Source organism: Procambarus clarkii, chromosome 21, assembly GCF_040958095.1.
Source record: "Procambarus clarkii isolate CNS0578487 chromosome 21, FALCON_Pclarkii_2.0, whole genome shotgun sequence".
Taxonomy (NCBI): domain Eukaryota; kingdom Metazoa; phylum Arthropoda; class Malacostraca; order Decapoda; family Cambaridae; genus Procambarus; species Procambarus clarkii.
The window spans coordinates 22675391-22699982 of NC_091170.1; the positions used below are offsets into that span (position 1 = coordinate 22675391).

Here is a 24592-nt window from a genome sequence, read left to right on the forward strand (position 1 = left end):
GGGTCTAAGTCTACGGACGGTGTTGGCTACTCTGTTGTTTTTCCTGATCGCACTTATATGTGTCGCTTACCTCCAGAGACTAGCATCTTTACAGCGGAGCTTTATGGTTTTCTCTATGCTCTTCGTCTCCTGCTTTCTCGTTGTCAGTCTTCCTTTGTAGTTGTTGTTGACTCTCGTAGTGCCCTCATGACTCTCGGGTCCTTTAATCCGGTCCATCCAGTAGTTGTCGAGATCCAGCATTGACTGTTTCTTGTTCACAGTAAATTTAAGTCGGTTGAGTTTTGTTAGGTTCCCAGCCATATTGGTGTGTCTTTAAATGAGCGTGCGGATGCTGCCGCCAAGGAAGCTGTCTGCTCTTGTCCCATCTCTCGTAAAAGTATTCCATATTCTAACTTTTACCCTGTTATTCATTCTTCCGTCCTTACCTGTTGGCAGGCTTCTTGGTCGTCTGTTACTGGTATCAAACTACATACTCTTAAGTGTTGAGTTTCCTCGTGGCCATTATCTTGAGGTTATCTTGAGATGATTTCGGGGCTTTTAGTGTCCCCGTGGCCCGGTCCTCGACCAGGCCTCCACCCCGAGGAAGCAGCCCGTGGCAGCTGACTAACACCCAGGTACCTATTTTACTGCTAGGTAACAGGGGCATAGGGTGAAAGAAACTCTGCTCATTGTTTCTCGCCGGCGCCTAGGATCGAACCCAGGACCACAGGATCACAACTCCCGCGTGCTGTCCGCTCGGCCGACCGGCTCCGTCCTCCTACCACCGTAACCGGCAATGGGAAACAGCTCTGGCGAGGTTGCGTATTGGCCATACTCGCTTAACCCATGGTCGCTTGATGGAGCGCCGCCCTACTCCTTATTGTACTAGTTGCATTGTCCCTCTTACGGTTGTGGATGACCTTCTTGAATGTCTTGACTTCCAGGACGAGCGTGTGTTTTGCTTTCCGACCGCCCCTCGCGGTCATCTGTCCCTCAAAAGAATTCTTGGTGACTCGGATACTTTTCATATCATTCGCCTTATGCGTTTTTGTTCTCGTATTGGCATCCTTGGTGATATTTAGCGCCCTCTGATTATTCCGCACATTTGATGGTGCTACATAGCCTTCCCGGTTTGGTGCCTTCTTTTGATAATTACTTACTTTCTAAGAGAAGTTTCGGATCAGCCGGGCAGTGGTGGGTACGTGGCCCTGCGGGCCGCTGCAAGCAACAGCCTGGTGGACCAAACTCTCACAAGTCGAGCCTTGCCTCGGGCCGGGCTTGGGGAGTAGAAGAACTCTCAGAACCCCATCAAGCAGGTATCAAGTAGGTATAACATATAGTGTGGGATGAAGTATACCATTTAGTGGGGGATGAGATATACCATTTAGTGTGGGATGAGGTATACCATTTGGTGTGGGATGAGGTATACCATTTGGTGTGGGATGAGGTATACCATTTTGTACAGGATGAGGTATACCTTTTGGCACAGGATGAGGTATACCATTTGGTACAGGATGAGGTAAACCATTTGGTACAGGATGAGGTATATCATTTGGTGTGGGATGAGGTATACCATTTCGTGTTCGAAGAGGTATACTATTTGGTGTGACAAGGTATACCATTTGGTACATGATGAGTTATACCGTTTGGTGTGGGATGAGGTATATCATTTGGTGTGGGATGAGGTATACCATTTGGTGTGGGAAGAGGTATACCAGTTGGTGTGACATGTGGTATGCCATTTGGTGTGGGATGAGGTATACCATTTGGTACAGGATGAGGTATACCATTTGGTGTGGGATGAGATATACCATTTGGTAGAGGATGAGGTATACAATTTGGTGGGGGATGAGGTATACGTTTTTGTACAGGATGAGGTAAACCATTTGGTGCGGGATGAGGTATACCATTTGGTACGGGATGAGGTATACCATTTGGTGCAGAATGAGGTATACATTTTGGTACAGGATGAGGAATACATTTTGGTACAGGATGAGGAATACATTTTGGTACAGGATGAGGTATACCATTTGGTGCTGGATGAGGTATACCAATTGGTGCGGGATGAGGTATACCAATTGGTGCGGGAGGAGGTATACCAATTGGTGTGAGATGAGGTATACAATTTGGTGCGGGATGAGGTATACCAATTGGTGCTGGATGAGGTATACCAATTGGTGTGGGATGAGGTATACCATTTGGTGCTGGATGAGGTATATCAATTGGTGTGGGATTAAGTATACCATTTGGTGTGGGATGAGGTATACCATTTGGTAAAGGATGAGGAATATCATTTGGTAAAGGATGAGGTATACCATTTGGTACAGGATGAGGTATACCATTTGGTACAGGATGAGGTATACCATTTGGTGCGGGATAAGGTATACCATTTGGTATGGGATGAGGTATACCATTTGGTACAGGATGAGGTATACCTTTTGGTGCGGGATGAGGTATACCATTTGGTACAGGATGAGGTATACCATTTGGTGCGGGATGAGGTATACTATTTGGTACAGGATGAGGTATATAATTTGGTACAGGATGAGGAATACTATTTGGAGCAGGATGAGGTATACCATATAGTGCAGTATGAGGTATACCATTTATTTCAGGATGAGGTATACCATTTGGAGTGGGATGATGTATACCATTTGGTGCAGGATGAGGTATACCATTTATTGGGGGATGAGGTATACCATTTGGTACAGGATGAGGTATATCATTTATTGGGGGATGAGGTATACCATTTATTGGGGGATGAGGTATACCATTTAGAACAGAATGAGGTATACCATATAGTAAAGAATAAGGTATACCATTTGGTATGGGATGAGGTATATCATCTGGTACGGGATGAGGTATACCATTTGGTGTAGGATGAGGTATACCATTTGGTGCAGGATGAGGTATACCATTTGGCATTGAATGAGGTATGCCATTTGGTCTGAGATGAGGTATATCATTTTGTGTGGGATGAAGTATACCATTTGGTGTGGGATGAGGTATACCATTTGGTGTAGGATGAGGTATACCATTTGGTGTGGGATGAGGTATACCATTTGGTACAGAATGAGGTATACCATTTGGTATGGGATGAGGTATACCATTTGGTGTGGGATGAGGTATTTCATTTGGTACAGGATGAGGTATACCATTTGGTGTGGGATGAGGTATACCATTTGGTGTGGGATGAGGTATACCATTTGTTGTGGGATGAGGTATACCATTTGGTGTGGGATGAGGTATACCATTTGGTACAGGATGAGTAATACCATTTGGTGTGGGATGAGGTATACCATTTGGTGAGGGATGAGGTATACCATTTGGTACAGGATGAGGTATACCATTTGGTATGGGATGAGGTATACCATTTGGTGTAGGAAGAGGTATACCATTTGGTGTGGGATGAGGTATACCATTTGATACATAATGAGGTATACCATTTGGTGTAGGATGAGGTATACCATTTGGCGTAGGATGAGGTATACCATTTGGTACAGCATAAGGTATACCATTTGGTGTGGGATGAGGTATACCATTTAGTACAGGATGGGGTATACCATTTGGTACAGGATGAGGTATACCATTTGGTGCGGGATGAGGTATACCTTTTGGTGCGGGATGAGGTATACCATTTAGTACAGGATGAGGTATACCATTTGGTACAGGACGAGGTAAACCATTTGGTACAGAATGAGGTATACCATTTGGTACAGGATGAGGTATACCTTTTGGTGCGGGATGAGGTATACCATTTAGTACAGGATGAGGTATACCATTTGGTGCGGGATGAGGTATACTATTTGGTACAGGATGAGGTATATAATTTGGTACAGGATGAGGAATACTATTTGGAGCAGGATGAGGTATACCATATAGTGCAGTATGAGGTATACCATTTATTTCAGGATGAGGTATACCATTTGGAGTGGGATGATGTATACCATTTGGTGCAGGATGAGGTATACCATTTATTGGGGGATGAGGTATACCATTTGGTACAGGATGAGGTATATCATTTATTGGGGGATGAGGTATACCATTTATTGGGGGATGAGGTATACCATTTAGAACAGAATGAGGTATACCATATAGTAAAGAATAAGGTATACCATTTGGTATGGGATGAGGTATATCATCTGGTACGGGATGAGGTATACCATTTGGTGTAGGATGAGGTATACCATTTGGTGCAGGATGAGGTATACCATTTGGCATTGAATGAGGTATGCCATTTGGTCTGAGATGAGGTATATCATTTTGTGTGGGATGAAGTATACCATTTGGTGTGGGATGAGGTATACCATTTGGTGTAGGATGAGGTATACCATTTGGTGTGGGATGAGGTATACCATTTGGTACAGAATGAGGTATACCATTTGGTATGGGATGAGGTATACCATTTGGTGTGGGATGAGGTATTTCATTTGGTACAGGATGAGGTATACCATTTGGTGTGGGATGAGGTATACCATTTGGTACAGGATGAGGTATACCATTTGGTGTGGGATGAGGTATACCATTTGGTGTGGGATGAGGTATACCATTTGGTACAGGATGAGTAATACCATTTGGTGTGGGATGAGGTATACCATTTGGTGAGGGATGAGGTATACCATTTGGTACAGGATGAGGTATACCATTTGGTATGGGATGAGGTATACCATTTGGTGTAGGAAGAGGTATACCATTTGGTGTGGGATGAGGTATACCATTTGATACATAATGAGGTATACCATTTGGTGTAGGATGAGGTATACCATTTGGTGTAGGATGAGGTATACCATTTGGTACAGCATAAGGTATACCATTTGGTACAGCATAAGGTATACCATTTGGTGTGGGATGAGGTATACCATTTAGTACAGGATGGGGTATACCATTTGGTACAGGATGAGGTATACCATTTGGTGCGGGATGAGGTATACCTTTTGGTGCGGGATGAGGTATACCATTTAGTACAGGATGAGGTATACCATTTGGTACAGGACGAGGTAAACCATTTGGTACAGAATGAGGTATACCATTTGGTACAGGATGAGGTATACCTTTTGGTGCGGGATGAGGTATACCATTTAGTACAGGATGAGGTATGTCATTTTGTATAGGATGACGTAAACCATTTAGTACAGGATGAGGTATACCTTTTGGTACAGGATGAAGTAAACCTTTTAGTACAGGATGAGGTATACCATATAGTACAGGATGAGGTATACCATTTGGTACAGGATGAGGTATACCACTTATTACAGAATGAAGTATTCCATTTGGTGTGGGATGAGATATACCATTTCGTGTGGGATGAGATATACCATATGGTGAGGGATGAGATATACCATTTGGTGTGGGAGAAGGTATACCATTTGGTACAGGATGAGGTATACCATATGATGTGGGAGGAGAAATACCATTTGGTGCGGGATGAGGTATACCATTTTGTGAGGGATGAGGTATGTCATTTGATGTAGGATGAGGTATACCACTTGGTGAGGGATAAGGTATACCATTTATCGGAAAATGACCTAATCGTCTATGATCAATTTATATTAGTCAAAAGCGTTTGATGGAGTGGATATGAATGTTGTGTTTCTGGGCATTGGAAAAGGTAATGTTTATACGGGGGTTCTGAGAGCGCCATATGCCATAAGTCTGTAAGGGTACCTCCTCGTCGGTCTGTAAGGGTACCCCCACGTCGGTTTGAAAGGGTACGCTCCTCGTCGGTCTGTAAGGGTACCCACTCTAGTCGGTCTGTAAGGGTACCCCACTAGTCGGTCTGTAGGGGTTCCCCCTCGTCGGTCTGTAGGAGTTCCCCCTCATCGGCCTGTACCGGTACCCCCTAGTCGGTCTGTATGGGTACCCTCCATCGTCGGTCAGTAAGGGTACCCGCTCGTCGGTCTGTAAGGGTACCCCCCCTCGTCAGTCTATAAGGGTACCCCCTAGTCGGACTTTAAGGGTACCCCCTCGTCGGTCTGTAAGGGTACCCCTAGTTGGTCTGTAAGCGTACCCCCTAGTTGGTCTGTAAGGGTACGCCCTAGTTGGTCTGTAAGTATACCCCAGTCGTCGGTCTGTAAAGGTACCCCACTAGTCGGTCTGCAAGAGTACCACACTCGTCGGTCTGTAAGGGGACCCCACTCGTCGGTCTGTAAGGGTACCCTCTCTCGTCGGTCTGTAAGGGTACCTCCCTCGTCGGTCTGTAAGGGTACCTCCCTCGTCGCTCTGCAAGAGTACCTCCCTCGTCGGTCTGTAAGGGTACCCCCCTTGTCTGTCTGTAGGGGTACCCCCCTCGTCGGTCTGTAAGTGTACCTCCCTAGTCGGTCTGTTCCAGTACCCCCTTGTCGGTCTGTAGGGGTACCCCCTTCGTCGGTCTGTAAGGGTATCCCCTTGTCTGTCTGTAAGGGTTCCCCCCTCGTTGGTATACCTGCTTGATGGGGTTCTGGCAGTTCTTCTACTCCCCAAGCCCGGCCCGAGGCCAGGCTCGACTTGTGAGAGTTTGGTCCACCAGGCTGTTGTTTGCAGCGGCCCGCAGGGCCACGTACCCACCACAGCCCGGCTGATCTGGAACTTCTCTTAGAAAACCGTCCAGTTTTCTCTTGAAGATGTCCACGGTTGTTCCGGCAATATTTCTTATAGTCGCTGGAAGGACGTTGAACAACCGCGGACCTCTGATGTTTATACAGTGCTCTCTGATTGTGCCTATGGCACCTCTGCTCTTCACTGGTTCAATCTTGCATTTTCTTCCATATCGTTCACTCCAGTACGTTGTTATTTTACTGTGTAGATTTGGGACCTGACCCTCCAGTATTTTCCATGTGTATATTATTTGGTATCTCTCGTCTCCTTCCTAGAGAGTACATTTGGAGAGCTTTGAGACGATCCCAATAATTTAGGTGTTCTATCTCGTCTATGCGTGCCGTATATGTTCTCTGTATTCCCTCTATTTCTGCAATCTCTCCTGTTCTGAAGGGGAAAGTGAGTACTGAGCAGTACTCGAGACGGGACAAGTGACTTGAAGAGTACAACCATTGTGATGGGATCCCTGGATTTGAAAGTTCTCGTAATCCATCCGATCATTTTTCTCGCTGACATGATATTTGCTTGGTTATGCTCCCTAAACGTTAGATCGTCGGACATTATTATTCCCAAATCCTTGACATGCTGTTTTTCTACTTTGGGAAGATTCGATTGTGTTTTATACCCTGTATTATGTTTCAGATCCTCATTTTTGCCGTACCTGAGTAGCTGAAATTTTTCACTGTTAAACATCATGTTATTTTCTGCTGCCCAATCGAAAAATTTGTTGACATCTGCTTGTAGTTTTTCAATGTCTTCAGCAGAGGTAATTTTCATGCTGATTTTTGTGTCATCTGCAAAGGACGACACGAAGCTGTGACGTGTATTTTTGTCTATATCAGATATGAGAATAAGGAACAGTAGCGGTGCAAGGACTGTATCTTGAGGTACAGAGCTTTTAACATCGCTTGGACTCGATTTTATCTGATTGACTGTTACTCTTTGTGTTCTGTTCGACAGGAAATTGAGTATCCAGCGTCCTACTTTTCCAGTTATTCCCATTGACCTCATTTTGTGAGCTATCACCCCATGGTCACATTTGTCGAACGCCTTTGCAAAGTCTGTGTATACAACATCTGCATTTTGCTTTTCTTCTAGGGCTTCTGTGATTTTGTCATAGTGGTTGAGTAACTGTGACAGACAGGATCTTCCATCTCTAAATCCATGTTTTCCTGGATTGTGCAATTCATTGTTTTCCATAAAACTAGAAATTTGATTCCTAATCACTCTTTCATACACTTTTATTATGTGCGATGTTAGTGCAACTGGCCTATAATTTTTTGCCAAGGCTTTACTCCCCCCCTTGTGCAACGGAGCTATATCTGCAGATTTAAGTGCTGCTGGTATCTCCCCTGTATCCAGGCTCTTTCTCCATATTACGCTGAGTGCTCTCGCTACTGGTACTTTACATTTCTTCATGAATATTGAATTCCATGAGTCAGGCCCCGGAGCTGAGTGCATAGGCATATTGTCAATTTCTCTTTCAAAGTCTTCCGAGTGTGTGGTAATATCCGTTATATTATCTGCAGCTTGAATGTCATTCATAAAGAAGCTGTCTGGGTCATCAACTTTCATGTTGTGTATTGGTGTACAAAACATAGCCTCATACTGGCTTCTTAGAATTTCACTAATCTCTTTGTTGTCCTCTGTGTACGTACCTTCATTTGTAATTAACGGAACAATACTGGTCGAGGTTTTGGATTTTGATTTTGCGTATGTGAAAAAATATTTCGGATTTTTCCTTATCTCTTGTATAGCTTTCCGTTCCAATTCCGATCTCCCTGCTTAGGCTTGTTTTCCTTGCTTGTAATAGTCGTGTCTGAAGAAGCATTTCCGTTATTTTTGTCCTTCTCCTGTACAGTCGTCTGCGTTCTCTTTCTAGAGTGGTCCTCTTTCTGCCCCTCCTCACAGGCACGTGCTTCAAGCAGACCTTGTAAGCTTCAGCTGTCAGTTGAGCTATTCCCTGTGTGGGAGTTTTGTCGCTTAAGACCGTCTCCCATTGAATGGTTGCAAGGTCTATATTTATTTTTTCCCAGTCAATCCTCTTATTGTTGAAATTTAATTGATTGAATATTCCTTCTCGCTTGTTGGGTCTCTTAGACCCAACAAGCGAGAGACGAGGGTGGTACGCTTATAGACTGACGAGGGGCTACCCTAACAGATCGAAGAGGGGGTACCCTTACAGATAGACGAGGGGGGAACCCTTATAGACCGACTGGGGTGGATACCCTTACAGATGTATGAGGGGGTACCCTTACAGACCGACTCGGGGGTACCCTTACAGACAGTTGTGGGGGGGGGGGTACCCTTACAGAACGACTAAAGGGGTACCCTTATAGACCGACGAGGGGAGGTACCCATACATACCGACGAGGGTTGGGTACCCTTACAGACCGACTAGGGCTGTACCCTTACAGACCGACGAAAGGGGTACCCTTACAGACCGACGAGGGGGGTACCCCTTACAGACCGACGAGCGGGGTACCCTTACAGACCGACGAGGGGGGTACCCCTTACAGACCGACGAGCGGGGTACCCTTATTGACCGACGAGAGGAGTACCCTTACAGACCGACTAGGTGGGCACCCTTACTGACCGACTAGGGGAGTACCATTACAGACCGACTAGGGGGGGTTCCCTTACAGACCGACGAGGGGGTACCCTTACAGACCGACTAGGGGCGTACCCCCTACAGACCGACTAGGGGTGTACCCTTACAGACCGACTCTGGGAGTACCCCTACACACCGACTCGGGGTGTACACTTATATACACAGGCTACAATTCACACAAAAACTACTAGAAATATATGCAGAGTATATAAAGACAGCAACGAACTCTGAGCACAACGCAGGGACTGAGAATTTAGAGAGTCAAAGTAGCAATGTAGAAGGACATAGCGTCGAGGTACACAAAAATGAAGGCAATATTGTAGAGCAAACTGGTGATATGAATAAGGAGATAAAAAATGAGACGAATGAGAACACAAATGAGAAAGACGAAAGCTACAAGGAGAAAGATAAGGGCAATACCGAGAATGAATGCAGAAACGAGAAAGTTGGAACAAAAATCACAGAGGTAGCCAAGTCGTGCACGGGTACAAACAATAAGAATACAATCACAGATGAAAATATTTGCAGGTATTATGCAAAAGGACAGTGCAGATATGGGACCAGAGGCACGGAATGCTCCTTCATGCACCCACGGAAATGCCGAAACTGGTTAGGGAAAGGCAGATGTCGTTTTGATAGTGTAGATATTTTCACCCTAAGCTATGCAAACTCTCAATTAATGAGAGGAAATGTTACGATCTTCATTGCCCTGATTTCCACGTCAGAGGTACACAGCGCTATATAAGAGAGGAAGTCCAATATAATAGCCCTGAAAATTTTTTAGAGGCAGGTACAAACAGAGGGAGAAACAGACAGGCAGAAACGTGGCAGGAGTACGGATGGAGAAGGGGAAATCCTCAAGACTGGACTACGGTTCGTCATCAAGCCCCCATATACTACACCCCCCCAACTACACAGAGACTACCACACCCCCCAACTACACAGAGACTACCACACTCCCCAGTATCACTTCCAAAACTGAACAAACCATTGCCACAAAGACATACCCTGGGTCAGGGTAGAGAGGAGGGAGAACTACCAAAACCTTCCAGAAGTGACACACAATATGGACAATCATTCATATTTGCAAACATTCAAGGTTTAAAGCTAAAGTCGAAGAATAAAGTTAAGTTCATAAATGGCCTCCTATTAGAGTCAAACTCAATATTTGGGGCATTCACGGAAACTCATACAAAAGATTACATGGATGGTGAAATCTGGATTCCAAATTGTAATTTATATAGATGTGATAGAAAAACTAGGTGAAATGGAGGAGTAGGTCTGTATATTAAAGAAGACCTGGTATGCACAGAGCTACTAAACTCAACCAATGAGGTGGTAGAGGTACTTGGAATTAAGGTAGAGAAACTAAACCTAATTATTATTCTAATATATATACCGCCAGATACAACGATTGAGGAATTCACAGAGCAGATGCACAAAATAGAGAACATACTTGACAACCTAGCAAACCCAGCTCCAGATATTATCTTCCTCGGAGATTTCAATTTACCGAGTCTAAGATGGAGAATGGCAAACATAAATATCATAGCGGGGAATGACCCGAGAAATAACCAACCACAGGTCAGAGAACTTTTGAGATTCTGTGAAAAATTCTCCCTCAATCAACAGATTACAGAACCAAGTAGGAACGAAAACACACTAGACTTGTTATTCACAAACAATGATGAACTAATCAGAGACATAAGGGTACCCCTGCTCGTCGGTCTGAAAGGGTACCCCCCTCGTCGGTCCGTAAGGGTATCACCTATTCGGTCTGTAAGGGTATCCCCCTCGTCGGTCTGTAGGAGTACATCCCTCATCGGTCTGTAAGGGTTCCCTTCCCCCCCCCTCATCGGTTTATAAGGGTACCCTCTCGTCGGTCTGCAAGGGTACCCCCCCCCTCATAGGTCTGTAAGTGTACCACCTCATCGGTCGGTAAGGGTACCCCCCTTCGTCGATCTGTAAGGGAACCCCATCTCGTCGGTCTTTAAGGTTACCAACCTCGTCGGTTTGTAAGGGTACCCTCTCGTCGGTCTCTGAGGGTAACCCCTTGTCGGTCTGTAAGGGTACCCCTTCGTCGGTCTGTAATGGTACCCCCCCTCGTCGGTCTGTAAGGGTACCCCCCCCTCGTCGGTCCGAAAGTGTATCCCCCTCGTCAGTCTGTAAGAGTACCCCCCCCCCCTCGTCGGTCTATAAGGGAACCCCCCCTCGTCGGTCTCTAAGGGTACCTACCTTTTCGGACTGCAAGGGTACGCCTCTCGTCGGTCTGTAAGGGTACCCCCTCGTCGGTCTGTAAGGGTACCACCTCGTCGGTCTGTAAGGGTACCACTTCGTCGGTCTTTAACAGTACCACATAGTCAGTCTGTAAGGGTACAGGCCTAGTCAGTCTGTAAGGGTACCCCCTCGTCAGTCTGTAAGGGTACCACCCTCGTCGGTCTGTAAGGGTACCCACCTCGTCGGTCTATAATGGTACTCCCCCCTCGTCGGTCTGTAAGGGTACCCCTCCTCATCGGTCTGTAAGGGGTACCCCCTCTTCGATCTGTAAGGGTACCCCCTCGTCAGTCTGTAAGGGTACCACCCTCGTCGGTCTGTAAGGGTACCCCTCCTCATCGGTAGTAGTAGGGTTGGCGCCACACAGACGATATTTTTTTTTCAGGGAAAATATCGTCTGTGTGGCGCCAGGGTTTTCAGGTAAATTTAGAATATCCCCTGTGCGCCCCAAGGGTTTCAGGTAAATTTAGAAATATCGTCTGTGTGGAGCCAGGGTTTTCAGGTTAATTTTTGGAGTCACAGATTTGGAAGTAAGGATTTCTTATAACGAAAAATAATGTCATACAAGTTTGTTAAAGTTCTTATGAGAAAAATAATTTCCGAGACTTAGAAGTTTGTTAAGGCCTTATGGGAGAAATTCAAATAACGTGTGTAGCACTTTAGGGTTTCCATGAGAACTCTACGGACATATTTTACATGTTTTCAACTTACAAAATCGTCTATGTAAGCCTTAGTTATTCATATAAATTTAGAAAATCACCTGTGTAAATCATTGTTTTCAGGGTTTCGTACATCACACCCCCCTCCCTCCCCCTTACCTCGCAATCTCTCGCGTCGCCTTTATTTACTTTACGCTGTGCCAGCCAGATCTCTTATCTTATCTTATCCATAATATCTGGACCGTCCCTCCTCTCTCTCTCTCTCTCCTCTTCATATTATTCTCTCTCTTGCTATTTTCCAACATCGTATGTTTTCTCCTTTTCATTAAGCAAGTCAGTATATTTGCTCCTTTTCATTAAGCAAGTCAGTTTTACACAAATAAATCATGTTAGTAAGCAAGTTCTAGCTCACGTTCCCCCACCTTAGTCCCCTGTCATATAATGAATACTATCATTCCAATCCCTCTAAAATTTAAAAATAATCATATTCAAATGTAGTTCAATACAGTAATTAGTTACCAAGCTCCAGCTCTTGTCCTCCGCCTTAGCTCTCTCTCGTATCTTCGTTAGTATCAGTCCAATTTCCCTGAAATTTCTACCCTCTGTATTTCAGACATAGTTTAGTAAATGCAAACAATTATCAAACTCTAGCTCTTGTCCCCAGCTTAGTTCATTTGTACAAAATCATTAGTAACAGTCCAAATTCCCTGAGATTTTTAGCCTCTGTATTTCAGACACCGTAAATAAGATCAAAACAGTTACCAAGCTCCAGCTCTTGTCCTCCGCCTTAGCTCTCTCTCGTATCTTCGTTAGTAACAGATCAATTCCCCTGAAATTTCTACCCTCTGTATTTCAGACACCGTAAATAAAATCAAGTCAGTTATCGAGCTCCAGCTCTCGTCCCCGCCTTAATTCTCTTTCGTATCTTTGTAAATAACCCATCAATTTCCCTAAAATTAAAAGCAGACATACTTCAAAGTTAGTAAATAAGATCAAGTCAGTTACTGAGCTCCAGCTCTCGTCCCCGCCTTAGTTCTCTTTCATATCTTTGTAAATAAACCATCAATTTCCCTGAAATTTTTACCCTCTGTATTTCAGACATAGTAAATATGAAGTAAACAATTATAAAACTCTAGCTCTTGTCCTCTGTCCAAGCTCACTTTTGTAAAATCATTACTCTCAGTCCAAATCACCCAACTACATTTTCAGACATAGTAAATAAAACCCAGTTCAGTTATCAAGTTTCAACTCTTGTGCCCCAGCTTAGTTCATTTGTACAAGTTCTTTATTTTCCAACTAAATCACCCTGAGATTTAAGATCACCGTATTTCTAACGTAGTAAAATTAATCGGGGCATTAACCAAGCTCCATTCCCTCTGCCTTAGATCATCAGACATAAATATTTTCGATCAAGTCCGTCTCCAGCTTAACTCTTACCCTTTCCCTCCCTTACCTTCTCATCCCCAACTTATCCAAACCTTCAATAATCATACTGTATTTGCATATTTTCTCTATATTCAGCTGTGTTCTTCACATTTTGTCCATGTTTTCTGTGTTCACTCCATGTTCTTCAAATGTTCACAGTCCCATTCAGTTCATATTTTCACAAGTATCTCCATTTTTTATGTAATCTTTCTCTTAGTCTCATTATGTTCTCTACAAATTCTAGTCATATTTTCTATGTTTTCATATTCATCACATGTTCTCTTTACAACTTTTATACTCAATATTCATGCTAACTTCCATATGTTGTGTTCTTTGTCAATATTCATGTTCTCAATGTTCTTAGCTTGTTCTTCACATGTTCAGTGTTCATTCTTTGTATTCCCTATGTTCCTTATCATGTCTTCATATTCTCTATAAGTTCATATTCCCTGCATGTTCACTCTATTCATCAACTGTTTCTTACATGTTTTCTGTGTTCACCGTATGTTCACTGTGTTCATTCCCTTACTTAACCTCAATTTTTTATGTTCTTTGTTTCTTCCATTCACTAACTAGTTCTTTGTCAAATAATATTATACTGCATTACAGTTCCCTCAACAATTTTAGTCACCAAGTTTTTATTTGCAAAACTATGTCAAAGTAATTCTCGTAGTCAACTTAATAGTTCTACCAACCCCGTTCTTAAACAAATCTACACTTTATTCAGTTCCAAATTTACAAAGACAAACCTTTCTTGTAACTTCTTAACTAAAAATCTTTCGCCAATCAACTGAAACATAGTCACTTTCCTCATTTCTCAACTAAACTTATTATCCAGTCAACTAAAAATAGTCAGAAATAGCCTCGTTCAACACTGTTCTTAACTAAAACAACCTTTCTCTTAGCTAAAAATTGTCAAAGGAAACTTTTTCAGCACTTTCTTAACAGGCGCTATGTTTCATCAAGAAAAATTGTCAAAGGAAACTTTCCAAAACTGTTCATAACTAGCTTTTATCCATCGTCAATCAACTAAAAATAATAACTTTCATCATTTCTTAACTAAACTTATTCCCCCAGTCATCAGAAAATAACAGTGTTCTTCATGTTTCATTGTCATTTCTTAACTAAAATTATCTGCCAATCATCAGAAAAAGTCATGTTCATCATGTTTTGGCTTTTGCTCAACTAAAAGTATTCATCGGTCAACTAAAAATAGTTACTTCATCATGTTTCCTTGTCATTTCTTAACTGAAATATCACTTCTCTCATCTGAAAATAGTCAGGATTAACCTCATTCAACACCGTTCTTAACTAAAACAGCCTTTCGCTTAGCTAAAAATTGTCAAAGGAATCTTTTCAGCACTGTTCATAACTAACTTTATCCATCGTCAAGTAAGAAAATATAGTCAAAGATATCTATCATCGTCGTTCTTAACTGACATTTATACTTTGTGGAGCACTAAAATAGTCAAATGTAACTTTTTCAACACTTTCGTAACTAAATTATATGTCGCTAAGTAAGAAAAATAGTCAAAGGTGCTCTCCGTTACACCAAAGTTACTCTTCGAGAAGTCAAAGACACTCTTCAATACATCAAGGACTTACTCAAAGACACCAAAGTTACACTCTAAGACATCCTTCGAGACATCAAAGACTTCCTTAAGACTTCAATGGGACTCTTCCATTCATCAAAGACATTCTCTAAGCCCTCAAAGTTATTCTCAGCACAATCAAAAGTTATTCCAAGACAACAAAAGTCATTCTCAGAGCTATCAAAATTATTCTCGGAGTCATCAAAAGGTATTCTCTAACTCACTTTTGGTCATTAAAGTTAATTTCTATGTTATAAAAGTTTGTCTCAGAGACATCTAAAGTTAATCTTAGAGTTATCAAATGTAATCTCTAACTCTCTTTTTGTTCATCAAAGTTGATCTCAGAGTTAACAAAGGTAATCTCTAACTCACTCTCGTTCATCAAAGTTATTCAAAGAGCTAACAAAAGTTATTCTCAGAGTCACCTTCGTTCTTCAGAGAAACTTTCCAAAACATCTTTATTCATCAAAGTTATTCTCAGAGGCATAAAAGTCATTCTCAGAGCTATCAAACTTGTTCTCAAAGTCATCAAACTTATTCACAGAGTCATCAAAGTTAATCTAAGACATCATTTTTCATCAAAGATATTCTCTCTAAACCATCAATGTTCTTCTCTAAGACATAAAAGTTATTCTCAGAGTCACCTTCGTTCGTCAGAGAAACTTTCAAAACATCTTTGTTCATCAAACTTGTTTTCAAAGTCATCAAAAGTTAATCTAAGACATCTTCTTTCATCAAAGTTATTTTCAGAGACATCTAAAGTTATTCTCAGAGCTATCAAACTTGTTCTCAGAGTCATCAAATGTTATTCTCGAAGTCATCAAAGTTATTTTCAGAGACATCTAAAGTTAATCTTGGTCATCAAAGTTGTTCTCTAAACATCAATGTTGTTCTCCAAGACATCAAAGATGTTCTCAAAATCATAAAAGTTATTCCCAGAGCTATCAAAGTTAATCTCAGAGTTATCCAAAGATATTCTCATGTCCACAAAAAGTTATTCCAAGAGACGTCAAAGTTGTTTCAAAGACATCAAAGTTAATCTCAGAGTTATCCAAAGACATTCTCAGAGACATCTAAAGTTATTCTCTAAGACATCAAAGTTGTTCTAAGAGTTATCAAAAGTTATTCTCAGTCATGATATGTTATTCTCTAACTCACTTCCATTCATCAAAGACATTCTCTAAGTCCTGAAAGTTATTCTCTAAGACAACAAAGTCTTTCTCAGAGCTACCAAAGATGTTCTCTAAATCATAAAAGTTAATCTTAACTCACCTTCGTTCATTAGAGAAACTTTCCAATCCATATTCGTTGACCAGAGTTATTCTCAGAGTCATCAAAGCGATCTCTAATTCATCTTCGTTCTCCAAAGTTGTTCTCTAAGACACCTTCATTCATCAAAGAAACTCTCCTTCTTCCATCATGTTATTCTTTAAGACATCTTCAGTCATAAAATTTTCTCTCCAAAATGTAACTAGTTCAGCTTTTCATACCAAACCTGCATTTCTGTTAAAACATATTTTCTTAGTTGCTTTACCCTAAAACTGTTCTCTGAACTACACTGTTCAAACCTACGTAACCTATCCTCTCCACCCAATGTTACTTAGTTAACGTAACGTTCCTAAACCTAGCTTTACCTATCCTAACATACCTTACCTTACCTTCCCTATCTTACCTAACTTTACCTATCCTAACATAACTTACCTTACCTTCCCTAACTTAACCTAACTTTACCTATCCTAACATAACTTACCTTACCTTCCCTATCTTACCTAACTTTACCTATCCTAACATAACTTACCTTACCTTCCCTAACTTAACCTAACTTTACCTATCCTAACTTAACTTACCTAACTTATTCTGCTTAACATAACTTACCTTACCTTCCCTATCTTACCTAACTTTACCTATCCTAACTTAACTTACCTAACTTATTCTGCTTAACATAACTTACCTTACCTTCCCTATCTTACCTAACTTTACCTATCCTAACTTAACTTACCTAACTTATTCTGCTTAACATAACTTACCTTACCTTCCCTATCTTACCTAACTTTACCTATCCTATCCTAACCTAACTTGTCTTACCTAACTTAATCTTACTTTCCCAAACTGATGTATCCTAACTTATCTAGTCCAACCAGACATGATCTAACTTAAGTATTCCTTCTTGTCTTTGTGTTTCGTCAATCATTGTCTCATATTCATTTACTCATTTCATTAGTTAATTTCTCAAATGGTCACTTATGCATTTCAAGTGATATTTGTTAGAGATTGGATATTTAAGCATTTCAAAGAACTATAATTTCTCAAATGGTCACTTATGCATTTCAAGTGCTATTTGTTAGAGATTGGATATTTAAGCATTTCAAAGAACTATAATTTCTCAAATGGTCACTTATGGATTTCAAGTGCTATTTGTTAGAGATTGGATATTTAAGCATTTCAAAGAATTTTTGTTATATATGGGCATTTACTCATTTCAAGGGATAATTTCTCAAATGGACGTTTTTGCATTTCAAGTGTTATTTGTTTAAGATTGGGTATTTAACCATTTCAAAGGATTTTTGTTATATATGGGAACTTACTCGTTTCAAGGGCTAATTTCTCAAATGGTCATTTTTGCAGATCAAGGGTTATTTGTTAAAGTTCATCAAGTTGCCCATAAGTTGTATTAGTAGGTTCTATCTTATGTTCTTATTCCCCAACCCTTTAACCTAACCTTTCAGATGTAGTGTATTGTGTTTTTGACGTATTTGTTGAATATATTATCCTTTTCCTAACCTTTCAGATGTAGTTTTGTTTCTCCTTTTTGTATATTTTTACCCAAACCCACCATCCCACTTAACCTTCTTTCCTTCTTTACTTTGATTCTCCTACTCCTTCTAACCCTCCTTTTCTATCTCTCTCCCTTATTCTCTCTCTTCCTCCCCCTCTCTCTCCCTCATTTGCTCAAATGCTCTCTTGTTTCTCAAATTCAAGTCTTATTGCTCCCATTCTCACACCCTCATTCTCATTCACTTAGTTTTTCTTTTTCTCAATTCAAGTCTTAGTGCTCCCATTCTCACACCCTCACTCTCATTCACTTAGTTTTCTTTTTTCTCAAATTCAAGTCTTAATGCTCCCATTCTCACACCCTTACTCTCATTCACTTAGTTTTCTTTTTTCTCAAATTCAAATCTTAGTTCCCCCATGCCCACATTCTCTCTCTCATTCTCTCTTCTTTGGTCCCATTTTCTTCTGCCCCCTCTCTCTTACTCCTTGCTCTTCTTTCATGCTCTCACTCCCTTGAGCTCTTGTTTCTCAATTTCAAGTCATAGTAGATCTGATTCTTTACTATTGTAATTTTTATTATTACTATGATAAAGAATGAACTTATATGTGAAAACAAAGTAAAGAAGGAAAGAAGGTTTGGGTAAAAATATACAAAAAGGAGAAACAAAACTACCTCTGAAAGGTTAGGAAAAGGATAATATATTCAACAAATACGTCAAAAACACAATACACTACATCTGAAAGGTTAGGTTAAAGGGTTGGGGAATAAGAACATAAGATAGAACCTACTAATACAACTTATGGGCAACTTGATGAACTTTAACAAATAACCCTTGATCTGCAAAAATGACCATTTGAGAAATTAGCCCTTGAAACGAGTAAGTTCCCATATATAACAAAAATCCTTTGAAATGGTTAAATACCCAATCTTAAACAAATAACACTTGAAATGCAAAAACGTCCATTTGAGAAATTATCCCTTGAAATGAGTAAATGCCCATATATAACAAAAATTCTTTGAAATGCTTAAATATCCAATCTCTAACAAATAGCACTTGAAATGCATAAGTGACCATTTGAGAAATTATAGTTCTTTGAAATGCTTAAATATCCAATCTCTAACAAATAGCACTTGAAATGCATAAGTGACCATTTGAGAAATTATAGTTCTTTGAAATGCTTAAATATCCAATCTCTAACAAATATCACTTGAAATGCATAAGTGACCATTTGAGAAATTAACTAATGAAATGAGTAAATGAATATGAGACAATGATTGACGAAACACAAAGACAAGAAGGAATACTTAAGTTAGATCATGTCTGGTTGGACTAGATAAGTTAGGATACATCAGTTTGGGAAAGTAAGATTAAGTTAGGTAAGACAAGTTAGGTTAGGATAGGATAGGTAAAGTTAGGTAAGATAGGGAAGGTAAGGTAAGTTATGTTAAGCAGAATAAGTTAGGTAAGTTAAGTTAGGATAGGTAAAGTTAGGTAAGATAGGGAAGGTAAGGTAAGTTATGTTAAGCAGAATAAGTTAGGTAAGTTAAGTTAGGATAGGTAAAGTTAGGTAAGATAGGGAAGGTAAGGTAAGTTATGTTAAGCAGAATAAGTTAGGTAAGTTAAGTTAGGATAGGTAAAGTTAGGTTAAGTTAGGGAAGGTAAGGTAAGTTATGTTAGGATAGGTAAAGTTAGGTAAGATAGGGAAGGTAAGGTAAGTTATGTTAGGATAGGTAAAGTTAGGTTAAGTTAGGGAAGGTAAGGTAAGTTATGTTAGGATAGGTAAAGTTAGGTAAGATAGGGAAGGTAAGGTAAGGTATGTTAGGATAGGTAAAGCTAGGTTTAGGAACGTTACGTTAACTAAGTAACATTGGGTGGAGAGGATAGGTTACGTAGGTTTGAACAGTGTAGTTCAGAGAACAGTTTTAGGGTAAAGCAACTAAGAAAATATGTTTTAACAGAAATGCAGGTTTGGTATGAAAAGCTGAACTAGTTACATTTTGGAGAGAAAATTTTATGACTGAAGATGTCTTAAAGAATAACATGATGGAAGAAGGAGAGTTTCTTTGATGAATGAAGGTGTCTTAGAGAACAACTTTGGAGAACGAAGATGAATTAGAGATCGCTTTGATGACTCTGAGAATAACTCTGGTCAACGAATATGGATTGGAAAGTTTCTCTAATGAACGAAGGTGAGTTAAGATTAACTTTTATGATTTAGAGAACATCTTTGGTAGCTCTGAGAAAGACTTTGTTGTCTTAGAGAATAACTTTCAGGACTTAGAGAATGTCTTTGATGAATGGAAGTGAGTTAGAGAATAACATATCATGACTGAGAATAACTTTTGATAACTCTTAGAACAACTTTGATGTCTTAGAGAATAACTTTAGATGTCTCTGAGAATGTCTTTGGATAACTCTGAGATTAACTTTGATGTCTTTGAAACAACTTTGACGTCTCTTGGAATAACTTTTGTGGACATGAGAATATCTTTGGATAACTCTGAGATTAACTTTGATAGCTCTGGGAATAACTTTTATGATTTTGAGAACATCTTTGATGTCTTGGAGAACAACATTGATGTTTAGAGAACAACTTTGATGACCAAGATTAACTTTAGATGTCTCTGAGAATAACTTTATAACATAGAAATTAACTTTAGATGTCTCTGAAAATAACTTTGATGACCAAGATTAACTTTAGATGTCTCTGAAAATAACTTTGATGACCAAGATTAACTTTAGATGTCTCTGAGAATAACTTTATAACATAGAAATTAACTTTAGATGTCTCTGAAAATAACTTTGATGACTTCGAGAATAACATTTGATGACTCTGAGAACAAGTTTGATAGCTCTGAGAATAACTTTAGATGTCTCTGAAAATAACTTTGATGAAAGAAGATGTCTTAGATTAACTTTTGATGACTTTGAAAACAAGTTTGATGAACAAAGATGTTTTGAAAGTTTCTCTGACGAACGAAGGTGACTCTGAGAATAACTTTTATGTCTTAGAGAAGAACATTGATGGTTTAGAGAGAATATCTTTGATGAAAAATGATGTCTTAGATTAACTTTGATGACTCTGTGAATAAGTTTGATGACTTTGAGAACAAGTTTGATAGCTCTGAGAATGACTTTTATGCCTCTGAGAATAACTTTGATGAATAAAGGTGTTTTGGAAAGTTTCTCTGAAGAACGAAGGTGACTCTGAGAATAACTTTTGTTAGCTCTTTGAATAACTTTGATGTCTTTGAAACAACTTTGATGAACGAGAGTGAGTTAGAGATTACCTTTGCTAACTCTGAGATCAACTTTGATGAACAAAAGAGAGTTAGAGATTACATTTGATAACTCTAAGATTAACTTTAGATGTCTCTGAGACAAACTTTTATAACATAGAAATTAACTTTAATGACCAAAGTGAGTTAGAGAATAACATTTGATGACTCTGAGAACAAGTTTGATAGCTCTGAGAATAACTTTAGATGTCTCTGAAAATAACTTTGATGGAAGAAGATGTCTTAGATTAACTTTTGATGACTTTGAAAACAAGTTTGATGAACAAAGATGTTTTGAAAGTTTCTCTGACGAACGAAGGTGACTCTGAGAATAACTTTTATGTCTTAGAGAAGAACATTGATGGTTTAGAGAGAATATCTTTGATGAAAAATGATGTCTTAGATTAACTTTGATGACTCTGTGAATAAGTTTGATGACTTTGAGAACAAGTTTGATAGCTCTGAGAATGACTTTTATGCCTCTGAGAATAACTTTGATGAATAAAGATGTTTTGGAAAGTTTCTCTGAAGAACGAAGGTGACTCTGAGAATAACTTTTGTTAGCTCTTTGAATAACTTTGATGAACGAGAGTGAGTTAGAGATTACCTTTGTTAACTCTGAGATCAACTTTGATGAACAAAAAGAGAGTTAGAGATTACATTTGATAACTCTAAGATTAACTTTAGATGTCTCTGAGACAAACTTTTATAACATAGAAATTAACTTTAATGACCAAAAGTGAGTTAGAGAATACCTTTTGATGACTCCGAGAATAATTTTGATAGCTCTGAGAATGACTTTTGTTGTCTTGGAATAACTTTTGATTGTGCTGAGAATAACTTTGAGGGCTTAGAGAATGTCTTTGATGAATGGAAGAGTCCCATTGAAGTCTTAAGGAAGTCTTTGATGTCTCGAAGGATGTCTTAGAGTGTAACTTTGGTGTCTTTGAGTAAGTCCTTGATGTATTGAAGAGTGTCTTTGACTTCTCGAAGAGTAACTTTGGTGTAACGGAGAGCACCTTTGACTATTTTTCTTACTTAGCGACATATAATTTAGTTACGAAAGTGTTGAAAAAGTTACATTTGACTATTTTAGTGCTCCACAAAGTATAAATGTCAGTTAAGAACGACGATGATAGATATCTTTGACTATATTTTCTTACTTGACGATGGATAAAGTTAGTTATGAACAGTGCTGAAAAGATTCCTTTGACAATTTTTAGCTAAGCGAAAGGCTGTTTTAGTTAAGAACGGTGTTGAATGAGGTTAATCCTGACTATTTTCAGATGAGAGAAGTGATATTTCAGTTAAGAAATGACAAGGAAACATGATGAAGTAACTATTTTTAGTTGACCGATGAATACTTTTAGTTGAGCAAAAGCCAAAACATGATGAACATGACTTTTTCTGATGATTGGCAGATAATTTTAGTTAAGAAATGACAATGAAACATGAAGAACACTGTTATTTTCTGATGACTGGGGGAATAAGTTTAGTTAAGAAATGATGAAAGTTATTATTTTTAGTTGATTGACGATGGATAAAAGCTAGTTATGAACAGTTTTGGAAAGTTTCCTTTGACAATTTTTCTTGATGAAACATAGCGCCTGTTAAGAAAGTGCTGAAAAAGTTTCCTTTGACAATTTTTAGCTAAGAGAAAGGTTGTTTTAGTTAAGAACAGTGTTGAACGAGGCTATTTCTGACTATTTTTAGTTGACTGGATAATAAGTTTAGTTGAGAAATGAGGAAAGTGACTATGTTTCAGTTGATTGGCGAAAGATTTTTAGTTAAGAAGTTACAAGAAAGGTTTGTCTTTGTAAATTTGGAACTGAATAAAGTGTAGATTTGTTTAAGAACGGGGTTGGTAGAACTATTAAGTTGACTACGAGAATTACTTTGACATAGTTTTGCAAATAAAAACTTGGTGACTAAAATTGTTGAGGGAACTGTAATGCAGTATAATATTATTTGACAAAGAACTAGTTAGTGAATGGAAGAAACAAAGAACATAAAAAATTGAGGTTAAGTAAGGGAATGAACACAGTGAACATACGGTGAACACAGAAAACATGTAAGAAACAGTTGATGAATAGAGTGAACATGCAGGGAATATGAACTTATAGAGAATATGAAGACATGATAAGGAACATAGGGAATACAAAGAATGAACACTGAACATGTGAAGAACAAGCTAAGAACATTGAGAACATGAATATTGACAAAGAACACAACATATGGAAGTTAGCATGAATATTGAGTATAAAAGTTGTAAAGAGAACATGTGATGAATATGAAAACATAGAAAATATGACTAGAATTTGTAGAGAACATAATGAGACTAAGAGAAAGATTACATAAAAAATGGAGATACTTGTGAAAATATGAACTGAATGGGACTGTGAACATTTGAAGAACATGGAGTGAACACAGAAAACATGGACAAAATGTGAAGAACACAGCTGAATATAGAGAAAATATGCAAATACAGTATGATTATTGAAGGTTTGGATAAGTTGGGGATGAGAAGGTAAGGGAGGGAAAGGGTAAGAGTTAAGCTGGAGACGGACTTGATCGAAAATATTTATGTCTGATGATCTAAGGCAGAGGGAATGGAGCTTGGTTAATGCCCCGATTAATTTTACTACGTTAGAAATACGGTGATCTTAAATCTCAGGGTGATTTAGTTGGAAAATAAAGAACTTGTACAAATGAACTAAGCTGGGGCACAAGAGTTGAAACTTGATAACTGAACTGGGTTTTATTTACTATGTCTGAAAATGTAGTTGGGTGATTTGGACTGAGAGTAATGATTTTACAAAAGTGAGCTTGGACAGAGGACAAGAGCTAGAGTTTTATAATTGTTTACTTCATATTTACTATGTCTGAAATACAGAGGGTAAAAATTTCAGGGAAATTGATGGTTTATTTACAAAGATATGAAAGAGAACTAAGGCGGGGACGAGAGCTGGAGCTCAGTAACTGACTTGATCTTATTTACTAACTTTGAAGTATGTCTGCTTTTAATTTTAGGGAAATTGATGGGTTATTTACAAAGATACGAAAGAGAATTAAGGCGGGGACGAGAGCTGGAGCTCGATAACTGACTTGATTTTATTTACGGTGTCTGAAATACAGAGGGTAGAAATTTCAGGGGAATTGATCTGTTACTAACGAAGATACGAGAGAGAGCTAAGGCGGAGGACAAGAGCTGGAGCTTGGTAACTGTTTTGATCTTATTTACGGTGTCTGAAATACAGAGGCTAAAAATCTCAGGGAATTTGGACTGTTACTAATGATTTTGTACAAATGAACTAAGCTGGGGACAAGAGCTAGAGTTTGATAATTGTTTGCATTTACTAAACTATGTCTGAAATACAGAGGGTAGAAATTTCAGGGAAATTGGACTGATACTAACGAAGATACGAGA

The 24592-nt window shown here is 39.4% G+C and overlaps 1 protein-coding gene across 1 annotated transcript in view; it reads right to left on the bottom strand.

Moving 5' to 3' along the window:
- Positions 1–1575: 1575 nt before the first annotated feature.
- The window catches only part of LOC138367146 (nascent polypeptide-associated complex subunit alpha, muscle-specific form-like), a 104375-nt gene continuing 81358 nt past the window's right edge, over positions 1576–24592 (bottom strand). The window contains exon 3 of the mRNA XM_069328550.1: positions 1576–5512. Coding sequence (XP_069184651.1) covers positions 1576–5512 — 3937 coding nt within the window. The remainder of the gene's footprint in view (positions 5513–24592) is intronic.